We start from the raw sequence: 27,064 nt of genomic DNA on the forward strand, positions 1-27,064 counted from the left end.
AACAACTGATATGAAGTTTATCAAAAACTGCAAGATTAATTCTCAGATTGACTTCATCTGAATAGATTGAAACTTTGTATGCAAGTCAGAAATCTTTGCCAAATATCGTCTTCATATTTAAGCAGTTTTGGACTTTTTGTTTTTTTGCACACTGCACTTCCTACATTTTGCAGATTAAAATATGATTGAACAGTCAGGCATATTAAATATAACTTTCAACAGTTGATCAGGGCTAATGTGCAGCACTGAATAAGCTGTTATCCAATTGGGTAGCTGAATCTTACCAATATAATTAAAACAAGATAAATATACTCCCTAAGTCGCTGTGAATAGTGACAGGGGACCAATCAGAGAAAGAGCTTGTTCAATGCTGGAACATCAGCAGGTTGATCAATTCGACACAACTGAGATTTACACAGATTTACAATGTACATTTGCATTTTCTTTCCAAGCACAAAGTCACTGAGTTGTCTTCTATTTCATGCATGCCTTTTAAAAGTAACAATAAACTCTTTATGTTGATCTTGATATGACTGTCAAAAACAAAAAGATGCTGTACCTTAACACACTGTTATACATTTCAGCAGGATCAACACCAGAAATTAAAGCTGACATTTTCTCTTTTTTCATTTTTATTTGTAAGGATAGTTCAATGTATGTTTTGTTCACGGTTCTTTCAGTATGTTTCAAATCCTGACTGACACAACTAACCTACACTATAATTAAGGAAAAACGTACCTCAGCAACGATATACCGCAAGATTTTGACCGGCTGACATGTACTGCATAAGTGATAGCTGGTGCAAAAATGGAGTGAACTGGTCAAAACTGAGTAGTATACCTGTTGATGAGGTGGTTTATTGCGATACTAGTATTTCATACTAGTATGTTGAAATTCTCACATTAAACGTCAAAAAAGAAATTATTCTCTCGCTGAGAGCTTATGTGTATTCAAACTACAAAATGTAGCATTGTTATTTTCACATCTTGACCAATCAGAACACTACAAAATGTAGCATTGTTATTTTCACATCTTGACCAATCAGAACACTGCATTTGTGCATCAATATACTGGAATGATATAATACCAAATAAACAAATTTCAAGCCTTATAACTACAACTTTGTCTTTATAAAATAAAAAATACCGCAATTATATGGTGTCGCTCAAATTTGATCAGAATTGGTACATACCAAAGATCAACAATAAGTGTTATTTCTATCTGTTCAGTGCAGGAAAATTATACGTTGATGTTATGACAATTTCTGCACAGTACAACCAGAAAAACAACAAGAAATATTTAAACCAGAAAATTAAGAATGAAAAAAGTAAATAAGGTCTGAAACTTTAGGTACTGAAGGTCAACTTTAGCAACATGCATAGCAGAGAATCTTTCAACCATGGATGTACAAAAATAGACATCCATGGTTTCAGCAGATCTGTTAATATGTCACAGTTCATAAACAATAACAGGAAATGACCAATTAGCTGTTTCAGTTACTGCTACCACTCCCAAACATAATAGGTACCCTGCATACAAATAGGTTAAAGGTCAAAATCCTCTTATTCAGATGTGTGGGCTGATTCAGTTTACTGCCACCACTCCTGCACACTTGCAGTATTTCCCTTTTTCTTACCTCATTTGCACATTTTTGACACTGATGTGTTCATTTGAACAAATTCACATCTCAACCCCTACATCTACCTGTACACCAAATACTGAGACGGTAGCTTTGGCGGTATGGGAGCCTTTGTGTGTGACGGACATACATCCGCACATACATACCCACAAATATACAGACATACAGACGCCACTCAGACTCATCATATAAGCTCTTTTTGGTATTTATATATAAAACCAAATATGAGCTAAAAATTGTATCTGTTGCTATTGTTTTTAGTAATTTTTGTGTAAGTACTCACTGTGTTGATATACCTTAGAGTATTCAGATAATTTTTTTCAAGGTAACCTAGTGCTAGATAATTCTACAAATTGTTAAGCTAACTATTCCAACTGCACTGAACTTTTGTCGTCACCCCTTCCGGTCGACATTTTAAGGTAATAAGCATCTTGAAACTTTTCCTGTAACTGTGTTCAAGGAAACTTTAAACTATTGTCTTTCATATTCAAGAATAGACATAGAGTGTTAGCATGTAAATATTTAGATAAGAAAAGTAAATTACTTGACAGTATGTACGTCATCTCTATAGTAAGAAAATGACTTTTCCATTTAGGAGTTGTAGAAAAGGAAAATAGGAGTTGAAAAAAATTCATTATTTTCATCTGACTCACGCAGAGTCTGCAAGCGTTACCATTGAAAAATGAACTATTAGGTTTCTATAAAAGTAGAAATGTTTGTCCCAGAGGTGCAGTCTGCCATACGTTGGCATGTCAGTTATCACATCGTGCAAAATAAAATCTATCTCTATATAGTCTATCTATTTTAAATGAATACAGAGGTGATAACTAAAAACGAATACTGAATGTGAAATGCAAAAACACTTCATTATTTTGAGTTAGTAGATGTTGTAAAGCTATCTGTAATTGTAATGGTTTCAGCGTCTACAAATTTCATAGCCATTCTGTCATTGTAAACTCTACAAGTTTTGTATCCATTCTGTTATTGTAAATGATTAATTTATAATCAGCATGACCAGAAAGCATAATATTCAAGAAGGTATGACATTGCATAGAGTAAACTATCAATTTTCAGTTCCTGCATTGTTTCAGTGCATTGTAAGTCTTTTTTTTATTTTGCTGTACTCTGTTCATTGTCAAGGGCACCGTACGTCTTCTGTCTGTCTGTGTCATTTATTGCCTCTGTTGAGTCGTCTTCCAACAGGGGATCCTTTCCGGATGATTCATTCTCCTGAAGTTTGCGAATATCCCTCTTCAAAACAAACAGACTTAGCACATAGAGGAGAGCTCTGAATAAGACGGGAAAACCAAAGAAACAAACTTGTAACTATTATAGTAATATCTAAATTACTAGTGTTTCATAAGATTAGGGTGATCATCGACAAATATTAAATGTGGAGTGATGCATGGCGTAATATGAAATGTGTAGTGATGCATGGCATAATATGAAATGTGGAGTGAAGCATGGCGTAATATGAAATGTGTAGTGATGCAGCATGGTATAATATGAAATGTGGAGTGAAGCATGGTGTAATATGACATGTGATGTGTCTAGGCGTAATTTGAAATATGTAGTGATGGATCTAGGCGTAACTTGAAATGTGGAGTTATGTGTCTCAGCATAACTTGAAATTTGGAGTGATGAGTCCAGGCGTAATATGAAATGTGGGGTGTTTATGTGTGGTGTACCATGAGATGTGAAGTAATGTATGGTGTAATATGAAATGTGGTGTGTTGCACTGTGTAATACATGTATGAAATATGGAGTGTTGCATGGTGTAATATGAAATGTGGAAATATATGTCTTTGACCCTGGACTACTAGACTGGTGCATTCACTTGTCTGGGCAAAATATTTTTTTGTCTTGGACCCTGAACCACTAGAATGGTGAATTAACGGATTTAGGGAAAAGTAATTTGTAGTATTGGATTCTTGAGTCCTAGATTTGCTAACTAGGAAGTTTAATCAATAGTAATAATCTTTTCTCTATAACTGCAAATCCCAGCACCATACAATGTACAATACAATTTTATTGCTGACAAATGAATTCTCGTCAAGACTTAGACGTTCAGTTTTTAACGATACTATTACCGTTTCACAGCGGGCACACACAGAGGCTGTGGTGTTTAGTTGAACAATTGATAATTCAAAGTGTTGGGAAAGAAACTGATTTTAAAGACTGAAAAATACTAGAAAATACACTAAATGTACAGATAATTGAGCTGATGGAATATCCAACACGTGTTTCTTTACACTTCAATAACCATTATTGTATAGAGTCAATTCTGTGACACACATCAATGGTCAGAAATTCTGAAGAAAGTTTGAGACCTATGAAGCCGACTTCTGATAAGTATTTTTTTGCAAATTCTTGATCAACTACCTAGGGCAAGTTGAAACACAGACTACTTGGCTTGTCAACTCAGTGTGTACACTTGTAAAATGCACTGTAATTGTTTACATTTGTATTCTAATCCAGACCAGAATTCACTTGTCAACAATAACAAGCAGTCTACACATGTACAGGCTGAGCTGACAAACTGAATACTGCATTATCTAAATGTAGGGAGTAGAATAAGCAGCTGTTGTTGACATTGAGAACAAAAATCCTGAAAATATAATCCAAAATATAATCCACACTTACAGTTACTGGCCCTTTAACCCTTTGCGTGCTGTAATTTTTCCCATCAAAATTTTTTGTGTATCAGTTTTCCAATTTTTATGAATTTTTTCTATAATTTTTTTGATAGTTCTGGATCAAATGGACATAACATTTTATTGGCTACAGTTTTTGATCAAAATTTAAGGAAAATCCTTACAAAAATTGTCTAAACTTGAAAAAAAATTGTTCTACATTATATTTGTGAATGTAACAAAAATCAACTTTGGCACTCAAAGGGTTAACACTAAGATGATTACTAGGCCTTATCACAATACAGTAATTACTCATCCTGCAACATACAGGATGGATGAAAAGACTGCAGAAAGTTTTAGAAGTAGGAAGTTGTAACATATAATCATAATGGTGATTGGTCTACTGTGATAACTTACCCTGCAACATACATGCCTGGATAGAGAATCAGAAGCGATATTCTGAGAGATGTGATGTCAGCAATCACAGAGACCAACAAAGGCATGTTACCACCAATGTTGGTGATAATGAAGAAATACACGGCTATCACGGATGTCTTGATTGAAGATGGAACAAGTTCAACTATCACTGCCAAGGTCACGCTGACCCACATTTCACCTGGAGGTAAAGTAATGAAAGACAATAGAGGATGACGCACAATGCATGCTTTTATTTATGAATTCATAAAGGATTTTCATATTTGTATCTCTAGATTAAATAAATATGATTCAAATTTAATGAAAAAATTAATACATTGTTTTTAGATTATAGTTTTTCAATAGAAATGAATTTGATAACTGTCCTCTTTCCGGAACATTTTATGAGGTGGAGGGGGGGGGGGGGGGGGGGGGAGAGGATAATTCATATTAACAACTTAGCTAATATCATTACAATCAACATCATCATTTCATTATTAAAATTGAAAACGGAGCTGGTACTAATGACAATGTCTGTCATGAATTGGATTTATTGGTGAAAAGCTAGAACACCCTGCATTGGGAAATGCATCTTGGAATGATATTTTTTCATTCAATATCAAAGAGAAGTCTTTGTTGATTCAAAAATTAATGTTTCCTTGTAAATTTGTTAGCTTTGTTGTGAACAGTGTATTAATTATGATCTATTGAGCTTCTGCTGAGTTACCTGGTAGTTAGAAGCCTGAGACAATGTCATTCTAACATTGAAAAAGTGTGAATATAAACATTGGAGACATTTTCAATCCTGTGACAATGGCACATATAATGATGATACTATGACATTTACAAAGCCTTGTAATAATAAACAAAGGACAATTTGTCAATTTTGTCCAAATAGGGAAAGATAATATGATAGTTATTTACAAGGAGTTAGGTGGTCAGGTACTTAACCTACTGTTTAAATTGAACAGTTTCTAGATAATGAATTAATTCGCTCTCTTTACATCATACTGTGACCTCAATTAGTATAATGGGATGGGGATTGAAATGAGATGCCAAGGTGTAGAAATTGATAGCAACTATAACATGAATAAAATAATTAACATCACAGGCTTCAGCAGTTGCCGTGGCAATTCTGGATTATTCATCTATGGAAACTTCTGGACATTAATATTCACTTGAATTTCATCAAGATATTGAAAGTCAATCATGCATTTGTCTGTTTATGAAGGAAACAGAGTGATTGTTTGGAGAAGCATAGCTCTCTTCATAAGCTTACCGAATATATAAGTAGGTATTTGACAAACAAATGCCCAGGGTGGTTTCAGCAGTAACGTCAGAGCTGCAAAAGGTGCTGCTGTTAACTAGAAGTAAAATAAATGAGATGGTGTTGGGAACACATCATTGTATACTCTGACTTATTTCTCATTGATAAGGAATATATGATGCACTCTAATACCAACAAGTCATTTTTATACCAATATTTACTCTAAATTTTGACATAATAATATTTTACCCACTTTGGTGAACAAGGCAAACAGTTCTTTTTCTTCAAAACCACAAAAACTAAAGGATTGTTTCTATGGACTGGTTGATGTGACACCATGGATGAGTGGATTGTGTTTGCTGGTTTTTATGCATCCTATGGAAATGTACATCTGCATTTTCATTTTCACAAATAAACACATGTCAGATGTCATCAGACTATACTGACTAATTCATGATTGTTTTAACTTTCATTTGCAGTTTTTCAAGATTTTGTGTGGTAGGGACTTCATAGAAAGTATATGCTTGTTGATTTTAGGGAATCTAGCATTGTTGTCCATAATGCTTTTGAAAATGTGAGCATGGTAGGTTTGTATATTTTTATCCATGAACAATTTCTGCTCTCTGTAAATAGCCACCTTATTCTCATGTCAACATGTGCCAATGATGTTTTCTGAAAAAGATATTTGCAGCAGAATTTTCATACAATGTTCTATGTTATGGTGAATTTTCAAAATATTTAGTCAAATTTTCTCATTAAATTATATTTGTGTCAGAATTTTCAAACAATGTTCTTTAAACTGCAATGAATTTTTGAAATACTTATTTAAAGTTCCCGAAGTATGTATTTCAATCAAATGCAAATAGGAAATTTGACTTTTACATTCACTGACAATTTAAATGTCAAACAGCTGGTACAATTTCCAATTGGAAACAACAGTAAGCACATTACTGGAATTCATGTAGCTCTCTCAAATAATATATGCAGGTTTGAGAACTAGCAAATAAAATTGACTTGAAAGCTGACAGTGTAGTGACCCGTTAAAAGATTGCATGTATACATCCCTCAGAGAATATATGAAAGAACCCACAAAACAATACCAATATTTTCATTCACACTACACCATATTGCACAGGCTACGTATCTGATGAAATTACTTGTGATGAGGTTGGAGATCCATGATTGTAGGTTTGTCCAAAAAATTTTGACTGGACTTTCAGAAATTACTCTTACAGGAGTTGTGAAAATTTCATTTTGATAAACCACTAATGTTTTCAATGAAACTTCAATCATTATATGCCAAAGGATGTGACCACAAGCTGTTCACAAATTCAGATAAAATTTGTCTGAATTTTTGTTGGCATCAGCAAATGTTGCACACTTTGCTATATTTAGTAACAAAGCTAAGATCACAATCAGAAGTATTGTGGTGATTAACCCTTTGAGCGCTGTAATTTTTCCCACCAAAAATGTTGATGCAACATTTCACCGATTTTATGAATTTTTATGAATCACCCACAGCAAATATTTTCAGCTTAATAACTGTGGACAAAGTCAAGACTGATATCCCCATTTCATTTCCATACCGGCCACTGTACAGTGCTGTGAAAGTCAAAAGATACTGAACTTTAAAAGGCTATTTATTAAACAACATATTGTGTGAGTACTGCAGAAAAGGCATTCACACTTGAATCCTGTGAGCATTCAAAATGAGAAAGCGAACATCTGTGTTGATCAAACCATAGTCACTCGTCCACCATTTGTAAAACTTACCAAACTAATGACGATAACCCATATTCTTGCCACTGGACCACTTCTCTTGACAACCCTGTCTGATATAAAACCGCCAAAGACGACACCAATACTGCCGCTCACCAACGGAATCCAAGACATCCATTTACCAACATTGACAGCAGGGTAGTATGTATTGAAGTATGGTTGGGTATTGTACCCCCAGACATAGCCCGCTGGACAGACAAAAATAAAACATATAATATCACTGAACAATGGCAGTTAACTACACGTGGACACTTGTAAATTGAAAAAATGCGAGAAAACAAAGGCATATCATATCATATATCTTGTTGCATTTTACAAACATTTTTAATGGATTGATATCCATTCCAGATGAATAACAAGACATACTGAAGCGTTCGTCGTATCTGAAATGTACTTCATGCAGACAGCCTGCATTGAATATATTCCTGTTCCGTATTGGCAGCCAGCTGTCAGACGTTAAAAATGTGGGACCAAATGGAGCCAATGAGATGTTGTAAAACAGCAAAATAACACCATGCAGTACAACCAGCAGAAATTTCAGACATCAAAATTCATTGTCCTTGGTTCTGAAAATAATACCAGACTGATCTTTACAGTGGATTTCACTTTTTCATCATTGCACTGCAATCCAGGTGTAAAGCAGATTAAAAGACCTAAAAACATACAAATAAAGTAAATTTCCATTGCAGTGAATATACCAGTATAATAACAATCTGAAATAACACATCAATGAATTTTTGGAAAAATAAACTGCAAAATTATTGCGATGGCTTGATGTTTTTACAGTAAAATAATTTCTAACCACTTCATTTGAAAATGTCACTTGTAATTCCATGTACTTATTTTTTTAAATCTCCAAAGCTTTGAGCTGGAATTTGTCATGATCAAAATATCAACAATAAATGTATTGATGTTCTATTAATATGCTATCTGTTGAAAATTCAACGTGCTTTTAATAGGCACGAACTGTGCGATGTCACTTCTTATGACAATCAAATGGGATAATATATCAGTATATCTTTTGCCAATACCAAACTGACATGACAATTGCTTCATGACAAGCATCAATGTCTATGCTCTTATTGAGCATGTCAGGGTGTTCCTTATTGAGGAAATTTTCCCCAAAAATTATACTGAGGGGTATATGAGGGGTGTATTCTCTGTGGCCTTGTCTGGTACATTTGCATCACAAATGCATTATGCACTATAGATTGTGTTTCTCTCTGATTTGAATATTGCATAACAACGAATGGTAATATTTAGTTTATTGATAAAAATTCTATAGATATAATCTGGATCTGAGGATTATTTTGGTAGAGTTCACAGGTAGGTGTGCTAGAAAGATGAATGCAAATGAAAAACCACTTTTCTGACTGTGAATTTTCTTATAAAATATAATCAAACACAAAACTAAGGTGCAATGGGGTTTTCTGTTATAGTCAAAAAATTGTTTGCAAAGCTTGTTTTGCTTAATAAAAATATTTTGATGCCAAAACACAACCAGATATTTCATTGTGTTGTAGAGATATTTTCACGTAACATTACATCAGCGATATCATCTAGCTCAATACACAGAGATTTTAGAGAGATCTGGGGCATAACTTGAATTCATGAAAACTCTACAGATTAAATCAACCTTCTATGAATAATTAATGAAAGTTACAGCTGAGTTGAAATTATTAGTAATAATCTAGAAACAAAAGAAATACAAATGTAAGAGTATTGGAAACACTCTCCAGCACAAAAGTAAAAGCTTAAGTTTTGAACATGCTATGAAATATTCTAGACATGTGAAAGCCAGAATTCCCTACAGTATCCATGTTGTGCAGTATTCATGCAATTAATATTGACACAATTATTCATCTAAAACCATTGTTACTGGCTACCAGCAATTGTGAGCATGCAACTTGACAAGTACACAAACACTTAAATTTATGGAGTTTATAGTCACACTATCTACCACATTGCTTTGCATTCTCACTGGATAAGCTCTGGCTTATATTAGATATCAAACAAATTATGATATTTCTTGTAAATTAAATTAAACAAAGGAAATCTATGTATCTAGAACATCAAAAATTTTAAAAGTCTCGAATGGCATGATGGAAAAGAAACAATAATGACCTACTTGTCAATGTATATAATTATTTGTCATATGACAGGGTTTATCTCATCAGAGTTACATAACCAGCCTAGTTTTTCTATGATTTCATTCAACAGGTGGTTTTAATGCTTGTGTCACAGTAGGATTTTTCTGAAATAAAGAAACAATCGAATTTCATGAGACCTACCTCCATTTCTAATGGATCCTGCAAAACATATCATCAGTAGTGATGGACTTATGAAGGGTTTTGCTAACACTTTTGTTTTTTGCCAGAGTGTTAGTGCCGTGTAATCATCAACTTTACTGTCCTGTGGGTCCTTGAAACTCTGCTTTCTCTCTGGTTCTTTCAGAGACAAAAATATCAATATTCCATGTACAATTCCCGGAATACCACAAATCCAAAACACCCATCTCCAGCCCTGCATTAAAGAAAGGAAAAATGTCAAACACGATGTGGTAAAATATTTATTCAAAAGATGTCAACAACCAAACAATCAATCTAACAGGGGGAGGGGGTGGCGGGTAGTTGTGTTTATAGTGTTTGAAGTATGGAATTTTGTTAGTGTCTATGCAACTGTAAGTCCTTAAAGCATATTATCCATTTGTATCAGTAATTTTTCATACATCATTTAGTTTATTATTTAACTGTATAACCTCACTGTAACATCCAAATATTTATGTGAAGGTCAAAAACAGATGTGAAAGGCTATATGTGTGATGGAGACACTAACTTTGTTACAGTCAGTTTAATTTAGCTCTCTGACTTCAAGACAGCTGATATTTCATTTGTCCAGCGAAGGAGATTAATATCATCTTTACATGACAAGGGGTACGTTCAACCAAAACATAGGGCCAAAGTCCCTGAAGCTACTATAGACATGGATACAAAATTAAGTATTTCCTTACTGTATGAAATTATCTCACTAAGGTCATCCTACGGACAAGTAAACTACATATTAAAGCTGTCTGACCAGCGGTTTTGAAAGAACAAGCAACTCAACAGTTGACAGAGCTCTGTTGAGTTATGTAGAGAATAACCTTTTGTGACACATGTATTGATGAAGAAGGTGGATATCTTTGATTAACATTGTGAGTTCTGTTAATAAGTTGAGACTGTACACACTCAGAGAAAGCACACTGAAGAGACAAAGGTTTGAAACTTAAGAAGTTCAAGGTCATCAAAAGCATTATAAGGAATCATGTTACACTTTCATTGCACTGTTTACACAGATTGCATAATTGCTATAAATAGCACATGAGGAATCTTTATACAGCCCAGCTTTACCATAAAAACCCTATCACTTTGACCACTCTTTTAATTGACCACTCTATTTTTTTCCTCAAAAAGTAATTTTATTTTATCCTTACAAGTCAACCATAAATGGAAATTAGAACTTTCTCTATCTCTATCTCTATTGACTATTTTGAGCAATATTAGATAACATACAGGGCACAATAAATGACGGTTCAGAATATGTCAAAGTTGGGATTCAGGAAAGTTGCCTTTACATGTTTTAATCCTCCAAGATGGTAAGCATTTCATTATGAACTGTCAAAAAAAGTTGAACTTTCTGATAATTCTACACTAAAATTATTTTGGCTTTGATGATTTCCTAATTAATTCAATTATTTAAAATCATATTAATTATTTTTTTCTGGGTGAATTGATAGGGTTAATACAGTACAAGAATTACATACAATGTAAGTCAAATTTTGACCAAAAATGACAAAAAAATTCCTTAAAAATACAGATTTGCATATTTCATCACAATTTGAACAAGTCTAAGTTGGGTTACCCCTAGGGACCTGTATACCAAATAACAAAGCTGTCTGACCAGCGGTTATGAAGAAGAAGATTTTTTACCAAAAACACCTTTTTTGGCATTAATTTGCCTATTTTCAACAATATCAAAAAATTAAAAAAACTAGTTTCTCAAAATCATATTTTTCATCTACACAACAAATATCAAATCAGTAAGTAATGCGGTTCTCAAGATATTTGAGTGGACGGACGCCTCACAAACGGACATACATACATACATACATACATACATACATACATACATACAGACTGACGACGGACGCCGGACGGATACCCATCCCAATAGCTTCTATAGACTATAGTCTATAGTAGCTAAAAATGGTAAAACTTGTGTATCTCTTGACTTACTGCACCAAACACATTTCTTGGACTTCTTCACTATAAATGTCTTGTTTACAATAAGAAAACATCAGTGATTAACCCCTTGACTACCTATGGCGCCGGATATATCCGGCACCATATTGAATTACCATATACCTTGAGTGCCGGAAATATCCGGCACAGTTTTTGCGTATTTGCTTCGTTTTTGTCGCTAAAACTCTCGTAATTTTGGTGTCGGCACGAAGTGCAACTTAAGATTGATCGATTCCGATCTGGTCTGAATGTGATTGCGCCCCGTACGTCCGAGTATGGCCAAAATCCGGAAGCAAATATCGTGACCCATGACCTCGACCCTGAAAGGTCAGGCTGATCACAGAAGCGTCGCGCTGATAGTTTACTGTTTTCAGAAGTACGGACGATCGCGAAGATGTTTATGGTTTGTTTTTTGTACTGAAATGAAATGTTTGTTTATTGAAAACAAATTTATATGTAAATATGTTCTATTAACAGCAATATTCGTGAATGAAACTAGAGGAAATACAATTTTTTTACTATAAGCCAGTGAAATTTTATAGCAGCCATATTATCAATATGACTGGTCACATGACTGTATTGTGTTTGGTCATGTGATATGTTGCTCCCTAAAATGAATTTTTAAATAATTATGAATTATTTTTTGATAAATCGTAACCATTTTAGATGCATGTTTCTGCAAGGAAGACATAAAGTAGGTGTTTACAAATATAAAATGTGTATGTGTTGATTTTCAAATACAGAATCACGTCAGATGCTGATGTTTGTGGTTCATTTACCCTGCCTTTTGTGAGAAAAATCTTAAATAGGTACATCTATAAATAAAGTAAAGGGTAGTTATTATTACATATATGTAAAGACAATGCCATGAAAATTGCAACTGTATTCAAATTTGCGTCATTTTATGGATTCAAAACTTGTCCTGATGCTTCAAATATTCATATTCTTTGCAAACTCTGGTCACATGATGTGTCATGTGATCAGTCACGTGACCTAAATATACAAAACTTATGTATTAAAAAGTGGGAAAATGTATGCTGATTCAGAAAATATATGGTTTATTGGTACTTACTGAATTTTTACTCTAAGCAGTGTTCATGCAATGACCACACCCAAGATTTTATCATATTTACATAAGGGGCCTGGTATATAGGAATACATAGGCCTTGGTAGTCAAGGGGTTAAAGACTAGATATCATATCTGCCTTTACACTAATGTTAACAATAACCCGATCAAGGTTCATTTTAAAATTCATACAGTGTCCATTTCAGTTTGAACAAACAAATGGCAAAGATTGTGTTCTTAGAAATACAGCACATATGCAGAAGATTATACCGGAGTTTTCTGATAATGGGCCAAGGGCGTTATTCAAAAAATGGGTAAATTGTCAGGGGCACACCCGGAGCTTAATAAATGCCCTGAGTGTTAATTTGGTAAGAGTAATGGTCACCCACTGACTAAGTACTCAAAAAAGCTTACATATGAGTTGAAGCTCATACAGTGACTAATAAAGAGTAAGATGTGATGTTGCAGAACAGCTTTTCATGAAAGTTTTTTCTTTTTCGATCTTTTCCTTAGCAAATTCTGACAATTGCACCATACCTGTGCCTCAGAAATAAACAATGTTACACTTTCTCTGATCTGTGAATGACCTAGATGTACACACAGACCTACTCCTAGACACACACATACATGTACATGGTACAATACAAAATGACATCTAGACATAAACTGCTACAATGTATCAATGTCTGTCTAAGGATCATTCCCTTTGCAGTTCTTTTTCAGCACAGTCGGGCTCAGACAGCTGGCTGTCTGGTTTAAATGGCTGCAGTCAGGAAGCCATAAGCCTCAATATTTTTATTTCATTCACCACACGACAGTCATTTTATTACAACTCACTGATAATTTTTAATGTAAGGGTGAGGCAAATTGAGATGTCACTGGTAAAGATCAAGCAAAACTAAAATCCAAAATAAGCCCTCTCCCCCAAAATAATTGCGCATGGAACTATATGTGGATGGGCCTATTATCGGAAAACTCCAGTAGGAAGAAAACCTCCACCCTACATTTGATAAAGACTTACATCAGAGTCCCAGACTCCCCTATTTAATATCTGATTAAAAATTTCTAATATATGGGAGAGGTATAATTTCCAGTATGTTAAGAACAGTAATTTTCTTATTATGGAAGTTGTATATTCCCAGTAACTGTCCACTTAGGCCCAAAAAATAAATTGTGCCGTTACGATAACATGGTTTACAAAATTAGGGTACTAGGTAAGTCGGCAGGATTTTTTTCCCCCAATTTTTTTTTATTTTTAAATATGCATTTTACAGGGGTCACGGTGGTCAAACACTGGCTACAGCATTTCATATGAAAGGAAAAAAACATAAAAGACTCTTCGTTCAAGCAAAAATCAAATAATGAACATATGATTTTACAGGTTTTTCTCTTTTTTTACTTTCGTGTTTATGTAGCTCTAAAAAGTTTAGGGTTGGCAGGTAAAAAATAGGGTAGGTAAGCTTATCGGAACAGCACAATTATTTTTGTTCGGAATTATCAAACTAAGTACTGAACAAAAGACGTGAAGAACTACTGAAAGACATTCAGGCAGCAGCAGATGTCCATCAAATCTAATTATATCACTGTGTTCAAATCAGATGCTTTGGAATTTGTGGATTGGACAGCAAGCTATCAACAGAAATTATCCTTCACAGGGTTTAAAAAAACACTGAGCTTTAGCAGACTTTAAGCATATATTTGAGAATTTTAGAAATTTCTGCTTCCATCAACATTTTTTTGCAATTTACAACTCTTTGCCTACCTGGTCATTGATGTTAGCCTGTGTGATGAAATTGCCGATAGCATAAGCCATACTGTATCCAAGATAGATACCCCAGTTGTAAAATCCTAATGCTGTACCTCTTGAGCTTTCTGAGAAATAGTCTGTGATTAAACTGGCTGCGAATGGTGTACATCCAGCCTGGCTGTAATAGTCAGGAACAAAAATTATGGAAATGTGAAACCCCACTCTTTTAGACTCTAAGTCTGCAGATTTGTCTGTTCATGCAGAGACAGTTGAGTCTGACTGTCAATGGTTCATGTAGAATAAGCCTTGAGGGACAGATAATAAGACTCTCTGGTATTCACATTACATTTTGGCCCACCCCTTGCAGGGGGTCCTATTAAAACTCATGGAGTAACTCAGTTTTCACCGGCTTATTTTTGTGAAAATCAAAAATTTATTTTTCCCCAAAGAATTGCAACTATTTTGAATTCCAAAAGTCGGAAAATATTGAGTACAGGCGATATGTTTCTTCAGTACCAAAATTTGTACGATGACCCATGATTGTTATTTTTTATCTCAAAAGAAAATGATTTAAAGTTTTGTTCTGGAAAGTTTAAGCAATTCTTTTTAGTTTCAAGGCATGCACCACATTAAAGAGGCACTCCCACTTGGTAACATTTTTAAAACACATTTTTTTAATGCCAACGGTCGATATTTGACGTGGCGACTCCGCGCGGATCGCGAGATATCGATAAAAACATGTCATTTCCCGAGTGTATTTTTCACATCCCGAAGTTTTACGATCGTTTCTGGTTAGGACCTGAAATCCCCCGAAAGTGTGTTGTTGTGCTGATTGACGATATGCTAAGGAGTCCAAAAATGTTCGAATGACGCAATTAATTTACCTCCTACTGCGATGACTTTATATACATCATTATCAATGCCTTTACCTCCTGGTAATTCTTTTTTAAAGCTTCTCCTTAGTTTTTGTCGTTTTAATTATTCTCAATCAGTTGTATTAAATTTTTAACCAATACCACATAGATATCAGTTTTTACGTGTAAAATATTAGTTGCCTCTGATGACTACATTTTGTCGTCTGCCACACAGTTACGCGTGGTTCGATACATAGCGGCCGCCACGTGTGGTATGCGCGCATACCACGCGGCGGCCACTATGCATACTATGTATCAACCGCACCTATCTGTGCTTGTCACCTATGCGAATTCTGGTGGAATCAGCAAACTTTGTTTTTCGTTTTTTTGCCGAGTCAGTAGGACTCGGCTTTCTCCCACGGGACATGACCGCTCACCGACGCGAGTGGTACTGCTGTGGCGTACAGCAGCGTCAGCGTAGACTCGTACTCCATAGCTTAGTTGACAATGGCCCTAGTGCCGAACGTTCTATGTTCGGAAGCTGAATTCAGGTGGGCCACCGGAATTCAAACTTTAACTTTTTTGAGGACATGTTTTTATCGATATCTTGCGATCCGCGCGCAGTCGCCACGTCAAATATTGACCATTGGCATTAAAAAAATGTGTTTTAAAAATGTTACCAAGTGGGAGTGCCTCTTTAAAGCTCCATAAGCTGTATCTTTTGGTTATTTTTTCAGAACTTTTGTTTTGTGGTTTCCCGACACTTTCTGCATTGAATCCCTACACTGTAATTTAATGCAAAGTATTTAGCATATCAACACAACCTATATGAGTACAATCTACATTGTTATTGTTGAAAATTGTATTCAAGTCTGGACTAGAAATCATTTGTAAACGATAGACAATGATCACTACACACATACAAGCTGTGGTGACAAAAAGAATAATCAAAACTTCAGCACGACAATTGGATTAGTGTCAGACGAGGTAGTTGATACAAAACAGAATACTGGAAAACTTGCCACAAGTTACAGCTTATTGTTCCTATAAGTGATTGGCATAACTTATTTGTCTTTATTGATGCTTAATATTGCAAGGATTAGATGTAGATGAATGTTAACACAACCAACAAGTTATACAGCTAAGATATAAAGGTAACTCTGGTCATATGTTGAACAAAATTAGACGTTATACGGGAAACTGTTGGCTGAAGCAGTCACAGGATACAAAGTCAATTCGATTATCACGGTAATTGGAATTTTCTGATGATAAATATGATAGTATGATTTGTAAATAAGATTACTTGAAATGATTTATAATATCTGGCTCCGAGTAAAATTGAAAAGTAACATCCTCAGAAGTTTTGTGATAAAAATGATCAGAAAAAGAAACATACACTAGTGATAGTCAATAGGCTAGTAAAAGAGCGAAAGACAATTATGATTACACAAGATATTTGGTTCATTACCCAATGCCAAGTCCAAATCTGAGAATTACAAGGTGCCAGTACTCCTTGGCAAAACCTGTGAGCAACGTCATTACACTCCAGAAAATCAAACATATTGCCAGTAAGTTCTTCCGGTTGGTCTTATCAGCGGCGTAGCTCAATGGAATTCCCATGAAGGTGTATATCAGGATGAATACCGGACCGACTAAGATTTGATACTGGAATCCATTCCCATTGTAATCCCATTTACATGGTGTTATTGTACCATTGTCAATAGTTCTTGATTCACAGCTGAAAAATTAAAGAATACAAAATTACAACAGCAGGTCAAGAATTTTTCACTAACGTGGAAGCAGCTATGTTGTCTTATCATTCATTGTGTTCTATAATATGCATAAAATACAATTATTGGGCTGCAACTTTTCTCATCGTGTTTATATTAATATCTGGCAAAAAAGTCTATCATTTATTTTGAAAAGTAACTACATACTGATTAGTAAGTTTTTAAAGAAAGAAAGTTATTTTATATCGACTAGGTTTAGATGCCTTAAAAAGCAGTGAACATTTGGAAATACTGACATGTAAAATTACCCAATTTCTTAAACCAGTGTGATTTTTATCATATTCGAATAAAGCTGACAGAAAATGTAATTACTTCACTATCACTGTGAAAAAAATAATTTGAAAATATGTGTATGCAAGCCCTGGGCTTCACAGATTTGAGGAAGGAATGCTGTACACTTGGCAACAGAATACTCACTCATATAATTTTAAATTTTTGAGTGCAAACATGTGCATATCATTTTCATTCAACAATTTCAAAGCATATGCATTCAGTTTCACTTTTATACATGTAAGCTTTCAGTTTTTAAAAAAAGAAAATAATGTTATATTAAATAAAATATGTTACTGCTTCTTGTTTTCAATATTTTCCATTGTAGCAAATATTTTATCTTCATCATACTCATTTTTTCTGGCAAGGAGTAATTTAAGGTGATATGCCTGGACTTTTTGTACGTTTGACCTTCTTGTAAAATAGAAAAAAAAAACCCAGATGTTTGGATAAATAGTAGCTCATTTTAGAGTGTGGTGTGTTTTCAAGGCAGTTCCACAGCAGACAAGGACAATGTAACCATTTTTTGCTCATACTTTTACAAGAATTTACGTACAAACAGTGAGGAAAAAGCCAGAGTAGCAGATGAAATGAAGCTGAAATGCATAATTTTTGCTGCATTATATTCACCAGAACAGATTTGAGGAAAATCACCTTGCCTTGCTTGTTGCCAACATATTGCTAATGCAGTATATGACCATGGGACTGACAATAGAATTAAAGTCTGTTACGCAAAGTTGCTATGATTCTGAATGCATCATTTTGTACAGAGCTTAAAATAAAACTCATTGTTATGTATTGGCATAGTATTGCTTACCCCATCAATTATTTCCTCTTGTCGACAAGTATTTGGGGTAAAAAGAGATCCAAGAAGCTAAAACATTCTAATTTTTATTACTGCTACAATAACATGTGTACAATTTTTACCTTTGTCATAGTACGGAGTAATATAACTTGATATGCATGGAAAAATTTGTGATAATAATTAATAAATGTGATGAGTAATACGGACTTATAATTAGTATTTAAGGCTGTAATATTCTTGATGAGTATGAACATGGTTGATTAAATACTTTGGAGATTACTCATCTAGGGCAGGAGTTGAATCAATATCCCTATATCCAGGCCAAGGCTTGATTAATGCTTCACAACAGAGAAAAGGTTGGATGAATAAAAGTGACCGGCTGTAGTCAAAGCCAAAATGGCACTTTGCTTTCAGTGACGAGTTAAAAAGATATAAATTCTGTGACTCTCCCTCAGCAGCAGACTTTGCACCAGAATTGGAATTATTTTGGATGGATGAATGTTACCAACCTTTCTTCATCAAGGATATCAATGCACTTGACCTCAGCCTTGTCTGGATCTGGCACCGTGTCTGAATACAGGCAACTCTGGTCACCATAGTGGATATCTTGTGCCATAGGCTGGGTCACTATGGCCAATGCATACCGGTCAAGTTGGTTCAGCAAGTAGGCAATCAGTAGTAATGCCAACACGTAACCGGCGTAGCACTTGGCCCGTGTCATACCAGTGGAAGAGTCTTTGCCAGTCATGAGTGCTGCTGTCTCAGGCACATCAACGTCAGTATCTGAATCCTCCCTGGGTACATAAACGGCAATTGCATTTCATATCAAACATTAATTTATCTTGCTTATGGGTGAATACTCCTTAATCAAATTAATAATCTTTTTTTAATTTTACAATATCAATATAAAACAAAAGCTAAAAATGTGTCACATAGTTACAACTATTTGCTACATGGATGAGGGTATATTTGAGGGTATAACAGAGTAAAAGTTGAGTTTCTAGTTTAAATTTTATTTTTTGTTTTTGAAATGTTTTTGAAATGTCTGTGAATAAATGTTTTTTCAAGGTAAATTAAAAACGCCCAATACCAACTAATTTAAAACTTTTCAAAGTGACTGCAAACGTGTAACGATTACCAGAACACTTAAGCAGAGGGTCCGCTTGACTGCAGCATCGAACATACATGTAAACGTGCATAACGGTTGCCAATGTTGGCAGACTCTGAGTCTTGTATGATACAGAGATGAAGTATTGAAAAGGAAGGAGAGATAAAACGTATGCTCACTATAAACATCAGCACCGAATGTACACGTCACGAAAGAAACGCTCCAATACAGTCCCTCCGTCACAGCAGCAATACAGTTACTATTAGCTACGCTCTCTGTGATCTTAACTTGCGTAAGCTCAGTTTTGTTGACTGCTCACGTGTTGCATGTTGGTGGCGATCGACCGTCCATGAAATCCTCTGCCATCCGTCATTGTGCTGCCCGCGGCCGTGAGCGATGCTGTATGTGCGCCCTCGCATTTCACGTTGACATTTCACGAAGTAACCTTTACTCGACAGCTATATGATATTAAATCATAGTTAGCTTACCCAGTGTCATCTCTGCCTGTCCTTCTTCTGACAGTACCGTAAGCTTCAGAGTCAGATTCACCGTCTCGCTCCATCGTTATATGCACAAGAATTCAGGGTCTCTGAGCTGAGGCAGGGAAAGTATATCTAGTAATGTATGACAACGTTAAAGTCATTTACAACTTCAAATTCTTATGCAGAGAGACAAGGTGTTCTACCTCACTGCTGATATACACCCTCTTCTTCTTGCATTTGTGGTCTAGCTGCCACTTCTTTTAAACATGTCGAGATTTCCTAGCACCTTGGACTCTGTAATTGTCTTTGCATCATGTCGTGTCATGTGACTGATCAGCTGACGTGACCTGTGTGACGCTGTGTCACACGAAACGGGAGATTTACGTTCGCAGATAAGACAAATTACGTAATATTGATAATTGATGTTACTTGGCAAACTTTGTTAGTACAAATCTAATATTTAAAAATAACTGAGGAATCATGCGTCGAAACTGCAGTAAAACAAAACGAAACGCCACCAGGGGCCGCACATTTTTCACGAATGGGAGACAGCAAATTCTTGTCAACGGCTAGCCCTACGATAGTACGAATATGGCGAGGGTGTCCGGCTTTTGCTACGGAGGTGGGAGGCGGCGTAGCCAAGCCGGACACTCTCGCCATACTCGTAGGGCTAGTCAACGGCCAGCTATGGAAAAGTCCTTGTCTGTGCCATAAAAGACAACGTCCTGACACCCTTGTGATAGGAAAAGAAGTAATGACTCCAGGCAAAATGTAAATCGTGTCGCAGTTTTAAAATTGGGGAAATAAATTTTGAAATAGGCGCCTACCTCATATTCTTTCGGATGCGCTATTTGCGGGCATGCGGGCTGCGGGCTGCGGGTTGCGGGCTGCAGGCTGCGGGTTGCGGGCATGAAAAAATGTGTGATTTTTGGTATCATTTTCGCTAGTAGATAGAATAAATGCTAAAATAGTATCTAGATGTATTTGTTTATGGAATAAAAGCCGTGAACTTCTTGAATAATGCCGTTATTTTAGCTTACATCTGGTAAAGCACCACCAACGTCAGAATAGTCCATTTCCCATCCAACATTCGCCGTTGCACAGCGCACTGCCGATCGAAGCTTTCGAAATGATATGACTGAACACGGATGAGTAATAATATGCGGCTGACTCGCAGCGTGTTTGCAAGGTTATATCTGATTGGTCGATTGTCACTATTCACAGCAACTTAGGGAGTTTATTTGTATTATTTCATTATAACGGTACGATTCTGCCGACCAATTGGATAACAGCTTCGAAATCGCTGCAAGTCGCCCCATAATATGAACACAAGACAGATTTCACAACAACTCGCTATATTAACTTTTTATGTAATGATTAGGACGGATAGTTTAAAAGTAAGTTTCGGATCGTTGACAGCACAGATGAACTGGGAGATGAACTTCTGTTCGTTGAAACTCGACACGCCTAATAATTTGTTACTTTTTCATAGAATGCCATGCCCTTCTCACACTTCAGATTAGTTCAACCGCCGATAAAAGCACAATTTTCAGAATCGTTTTCAATGCCGTTTAAAATTATTTTATTGTGGTGAACACGATAATAGTCCTAGGAAACTTTTCATAGTCACGCTGGATCAAATGCATATGGAGCGACTATCATGCTGCAAGTGCAAGTCATAGAATATGTTCATGATATTAGGAGATACACAATTATTGAGAGCTGCAGAACACAAACTCATCCAAAAATATTCCTATTAGATCGATTCCTGAAAATAAGTCAACGCACCGACGTGTTTTTCCCGCTGAAATTCTCGAGTAAAATGTTAGCGGAATGTCGTTCTCTGTGGTCGTGACCTCGGTTGAACCGAAACGGCAAAGTAAGCTAAGTCCATTGTCGTACGTCTTTTTCTTTTTAAAGATTTCATGAAAAATACACGGCATTTAAATACACAACACTTCAAGTCAAATCTTTCCTTACACATTGCATTTAAGTAGGCATTGTTTAATTTTCTGTATGTGTTGCCCTAGAACCGAATTGTGAATAGATGCATTACAAAGAATTTACTTCCTATGGCCTGATACTAGAAATGTAACAATTTTCATTCCGCGATAAGTGGCGACATTTCCGAGGCGCGAATTTTTTTTGTCAGTCTGGTATTATTTCTCACTCACATCCATGGCAAGAAAGAAAAGTGATTTCAGATCCCAAATTATTTGTGATGGCCAGGCAGCTCGGAACAAATAAATTGGTCCTCGGAATCGCCGCTTTTAGTTTAGCAGATTTTGATTTTTTTTTCAGAAACATGACGTATTTTCACCCACTTGGTATGGTCTGTTATAGCATCTTTAGTCCAAAAAATCAATTTTACAGCATATATGTTTTCAACAGCCTTCAAATGTACAGTATTATGTTAAAATACACAATATGGAATATGTTGTGTTTCATTAATTTTAACCATCTTGACCTGATGTTGAAAATATGGACTTGGCAGGAAAAGGGATACTGTACGATAGACCTGATCATGATTATTGATAATAGACACCTTCTAAAGGTTTTATTTCTTATATACTAAATGCCATATTACATATAGAAATCTAGCCATAATTCTAAAAACCCGCAGCCCGCAGCCCGCAACCCGCAACCCGCAGCCCGCAACCCGCAACCCGCAGCCCGCACTTTAGCAGATACCATATTCTTTACACGAAAACACTTTTCCAATACACTAATTAAAGAATGTAGGTCTAGGCCTACGTCGCTATCTCAACTTTGAAGACGGTAATATATTTTGCCGAAAGAAAAGGGTTATATCCCGGGGTTGCATCGACCTTGCTTATTTTGCCTGTATGTTCTGCTTATCCTGCATATCCAAAGAATTAAATTTAAGCTTAAATTAAAGAATTAAATTTAAATTTAAATTTAAGATTTAAATTCAAAATTATTCCCGGAAAATGCCCGGACTATCTCCGTCCACTAATTTAAAGGGCCATTATTTGTAACTTTTGACCATTTTTACCTCGGAAAATTCCATGTTGGAGGCTCATATTTGTTGCAAAATGTTGTTTTACGAAGAAATAAACATGATTAGTGATGTTATAGCCACATAAAACTGCTAATTTTTGTTCAAACGTGTTGCCCTTCCGAGCTCGTTTGTTGATGTCTGGCATGCTCAGCGTGCTGGGGAGAACGCAGATAATGTTGACGCCGCGATCACGCCAGATGTACAAGTTCACGTTTATTGTGGGATCCAAACAACATTGCGTACGGTGGCCCAAACTACCTGTTCTCCGCATTCAAAGTCTGCGTCGCATTCAATTGTTTTTCTCTCACATATGTCTCCGCATTCAAAGTCTGCATCGCATTCAATTGTTTTTCTCTCACATATGTCTCCGCATTCAAAGTCTGCGTCGCAATCAAATGTTTTCCTCTCACATCAGCTTATGTCTCCGCATTCAAAGTCTGCGTCACAATCAAATGTTTTTCTCTCACATGTCTCCGCATTCAAAGTCTGCGTCGCAATCAAATGTTTTTCTCTCACATATGTCTCCGCATTCAAAGTCTGCGTCGCATTCAATTGTTTTTCTCTCACATATGTCTCCGCATTCAAAGTCTGCGTCGCAATCAAATGTTTTTCTCTCACATATGTCTCCGCATTCAAAGTCTGCGTCGCAATCAAATGTTTTTCTCTCACATATGTCTCCGCATTCAAAGTCTGCGTCGCATTCAATTGTTTCTCTCTCACATATGTGTCCGCATTCAAAGTCTGCGTCGCAGTTAATTGTTCCTCTCCTAGATGGGCCACAGGCGGCCCAAACACTATTGATAAGCTTATTATTGAGTTTTTCTCAGTTTTCTGTATCTGTTCTTCTCCCTTTCTTCACGCTCTGACTGGTCGTAGGAAATAAAAAGAAATTACTTTATAGCCTAACCTAGCCTCTTGACTCTTTATTTATATTACACCCCATTACAAGGACGTTTATCTCTCATATACACACATCTTGTAATTAATTAGTCAACATGACTAATTATGCTAATCCGTGGACTTATCAGGGATTTTATAGGTTAGTCAACATCGCGAAAGATAGGAAAGGTTACTAAAACTCCTTTTTCATTTCCATCTCTATCTTTCCAATGTTGACCAACCCTTGATAAGTCCACGGATTAGCATAATTAGTTGTGTTGACTAATTAATTACAAGATGTGTATATGAGAGATAAACATCCTTGTAATGGGGTGTAAAATAAATAAAGAGTCAAGAGGCTAGTTAGGCTATATAGTCATTGATTTTATTTACTACGATCAGTCAGAGCATGAAGAAAAGGAGAGGGACTGATAGTGACAGAGAAAACTGAGAAAAACTCAATAATAAGCTTTATTAATAGTGATTGGGCCGCCTGTGGATGGTCGTCGCAGTCAATGATTTTGTCACCAACACATGAAGGCGTTGGCAAGTTTTGGTGAGCGTGACCCTCGCTCCATGACCCATGATTGCATCCCGAAAAAGTATCACTCTTTTAGTGTTCGTGATCGCGAAAAGCTCATTTTTGAAGGTAAGTGACAAAGTAATTTATTGTATTGTAAGCTTATGGGGTTAATGATCTAGCCAAGGGGGTACGCTGCTCACCAGTATGGGCGCATCATAATTGGTCCCACGTGAGCGTCTGAATGTAAAACGGCAGCCCGTCCCACAACTGCCAATACATCCAGGGCTAGACGGTGGCTAGATCATTAACCCCATAAGCTTACAATACAATGAATAACTTTGTCACTTACCTTCGAAATCAATGAGCTTTTCGCGATCACGAACACTGAAAGAGTTATACTTTTTCCGGATGCAATCATGGGTCATGGAGCGAGGGTCACGCTCACAGAAACTTGCCAGCGCCCTCATGTGTTGGTGACGAAATCACTGACTGCGACGCCCATCTAGGAGAGAAACAATTGAATGCGACGCAGACTTTGAATGCCGAGACATATGTGAGAGAAAAACAATTGAATGCGACGCAGACTTTGAATGCGGAGACATATGTGAGAGAAAAACATTTGATTGCGACGCAGACTTTGAATGCGGAGACATATGTGAGAGAAAAACATTTGATTGCGACGCAGACTTTGAATGCGGAGACATGTGAGAGAAAAACATTTGATTGCGACGCAGACTTTGAATGCGGAGACATATGTGAGAGAAAAACATTTGATTGCGACGCAGACTTTGAATGCGGAGACATATGTGAGAGAAAAACATTTGATTGCGACGCAGACTTTGAATGCGGAGACATATGTGAGAGAAAAACATTTGATTGCGACGCAGACTTTGAATGCGGAGACATGTGTGAGAGAAAAACATTTGATTGCGACGCAGACTTTGAATGCGGAGACATGTGTGAGAGAAAAACATTTGATTGCGACGCAGACTTTGAATGCGGAGACATATGTGAGAGAAAAACATTTGATTGCGACGCAGACTTTGAATGCGGAGACATGTGTGAGAGAAAAATATTTGATTGCGACGCAGACTTTGAATGCGGAGACATATGTGAGAGAAAAACATTTGATTGCGACGCAGACTTTGAATGCGGAGACATAAGCTTATGTGAGAGAAAAAAAATTGAATGCGACGCAGACTTTGAATGCTGAGACATATGTGAGAGAAAACAATTGAATGCGACGCAGACTTTGAATGCGGAGACATATGTGAGAGAAAAACATTTGATTGCGACGCAGACTTTAAATGCGGAGAACAGGTAGTTTTGGGCCACCGTAATTGCGTCGTGGATTGCCAGACATCTGGCTACGCAACGTGCTCGGACAATGGACTACGACGTAAGTACCGGGCATAAGCAATGAATATTTATTTTGAAATCGCTGTGAATGGCTCGCGCAGGTGCAGAAGAATGCCTACGTTGCAATCCGCGTGTCAACAGAATTTGTATTTCTGTCCGGACAAAAATTGAAAATTTCGTTGTAAAATCACATGTTATTTGTTGTAGGGCACGTAATGTTTCCGAATAATATGCGATTCTCTGTTATTGACAGGCTATTCAATTGAGCCATGATCATTTCAATCAAAACTAACGGAAAAATCGCAAGAAGATACAGCTAATGGAACTTTAACGGGTTATGCCTGTAGTGTTGCCATAAACTGTTTCCTGCTCAAGAAAGCTTTTTATTTCGTTTTCTCATTTTGTTTGCATTTTTATTATATTATGTTCACATTATTATTTCTTTTTCTGATTTTGTTTGCATTTTTATTACATTATATTTGCATTTTTATTTCATTCTTTCATTTTTCATTTATTATATTATGTTTACATTTTTATTTCATTCTTTTATTTTGTTTGCATTATTATTATATTATGTGTATATTTTTATTTTATTATTATTATGTTGACATTCATTTATTATATTATGTTCACATGTTTATTTCCTTTTCACATTTTGTTTGCAATTTTATATTTATGTTTACATTTTTATTTCATTCTTTCATAATGAAATAAGAATGCAAAAACAATGAGAAAACGAAACAAAAATGTAAACAAAATGACAAAACAAAATAATGTAAACATAATGAAATAATGTTAACGCAATTGTTTTGGCACTAATCTCACCCCACAATAAACAAACTTTTAGGTAGCGGGATGATTGGTTTCAAGTCATTGACATTTGGCAAAAGCGATGCAGTAACGCATTTTTTCCATATTGTACTTTTCGATTGACTGAAAGTTTTCCGTTCCTCAGTAGTTTAGGTCATAAATCAGAATATTTGGTAAATGGAGCATATTTTATGTGGCATGGTCGGCGCCTGTCGGCAATATTATGAACACATGGTGTTCCTTGATGGTTTTTTCTATAAGTGTCCATATAAAGGAGTGATTTGTGTCTCACTCCACTAAATTAGGGTAAATCTACAATTTGCAGGAGTGACAAGTA

The 27,064-nt window shown here is 35.9% G+C and overlaps 1 protein-coding gene across 2 annotated transcripts; it reads right to left on the reverse strand.

The window, feature by feature from the left end:
- Nucleotides 1-1,293: 1,293 nt before the first annotated feature.
- LOC139152636 (MFS-type efflux pump MSMEG_3705-like) lies at nt 1,294-20,487 on the reverse strand. Of its 2 annotated transcripts, none has more exons than XM_070725888.1 (9): nt 20,141-20,487; nt 19,054-19,338; nt 17,148-17,417; nt 14,841-15,003; nt 10,024-10,255; nt 7,727-7,920; nt 5,966-6,050; nt 4,690-4,888; nt 1,294-2,927 (listed from the first exon to the last, which is right to left on the reverse strand). In XM_070725888.1, the coding sequence occupies exons 1-9, from the start codon at nt 20,212-20,214 to the stop codon at nt 2,750-2,752; spliced, it is 1,680 nt and encodes a 559-aa protein (XP_070581989.1). In that variant the 5' UTR covers nt 20,215-20,487; the 3' UTR covers nt 1,294-2,749. The 2 variants fall into 2 exon arrangements, with proteins under 2 accessions (XP_070581989.1, XP_070581990.1); XM_070725889.1 differs by lacking the exon at nt 20,141-20,487 and adding an exon at nt 19,832-20,031.
- Between the last annotated feature and the right edge of the window lie 6,577 nt (nt 20,488-27,064).

Source organism: Ptychodera flava, chromosome 16, assembly GCF_041260155.1.
Source record: "Ptychodera flava strain L36383 chromosome 16, AS_Pfla_20210202, whole genome shotgun sequence".
Lineage (NCBI taxonomy): Eukaryota > Metazoa > Hemichordata > Enteropneusta > Ptychoderidae > Ptychodera > Ptychodera flava.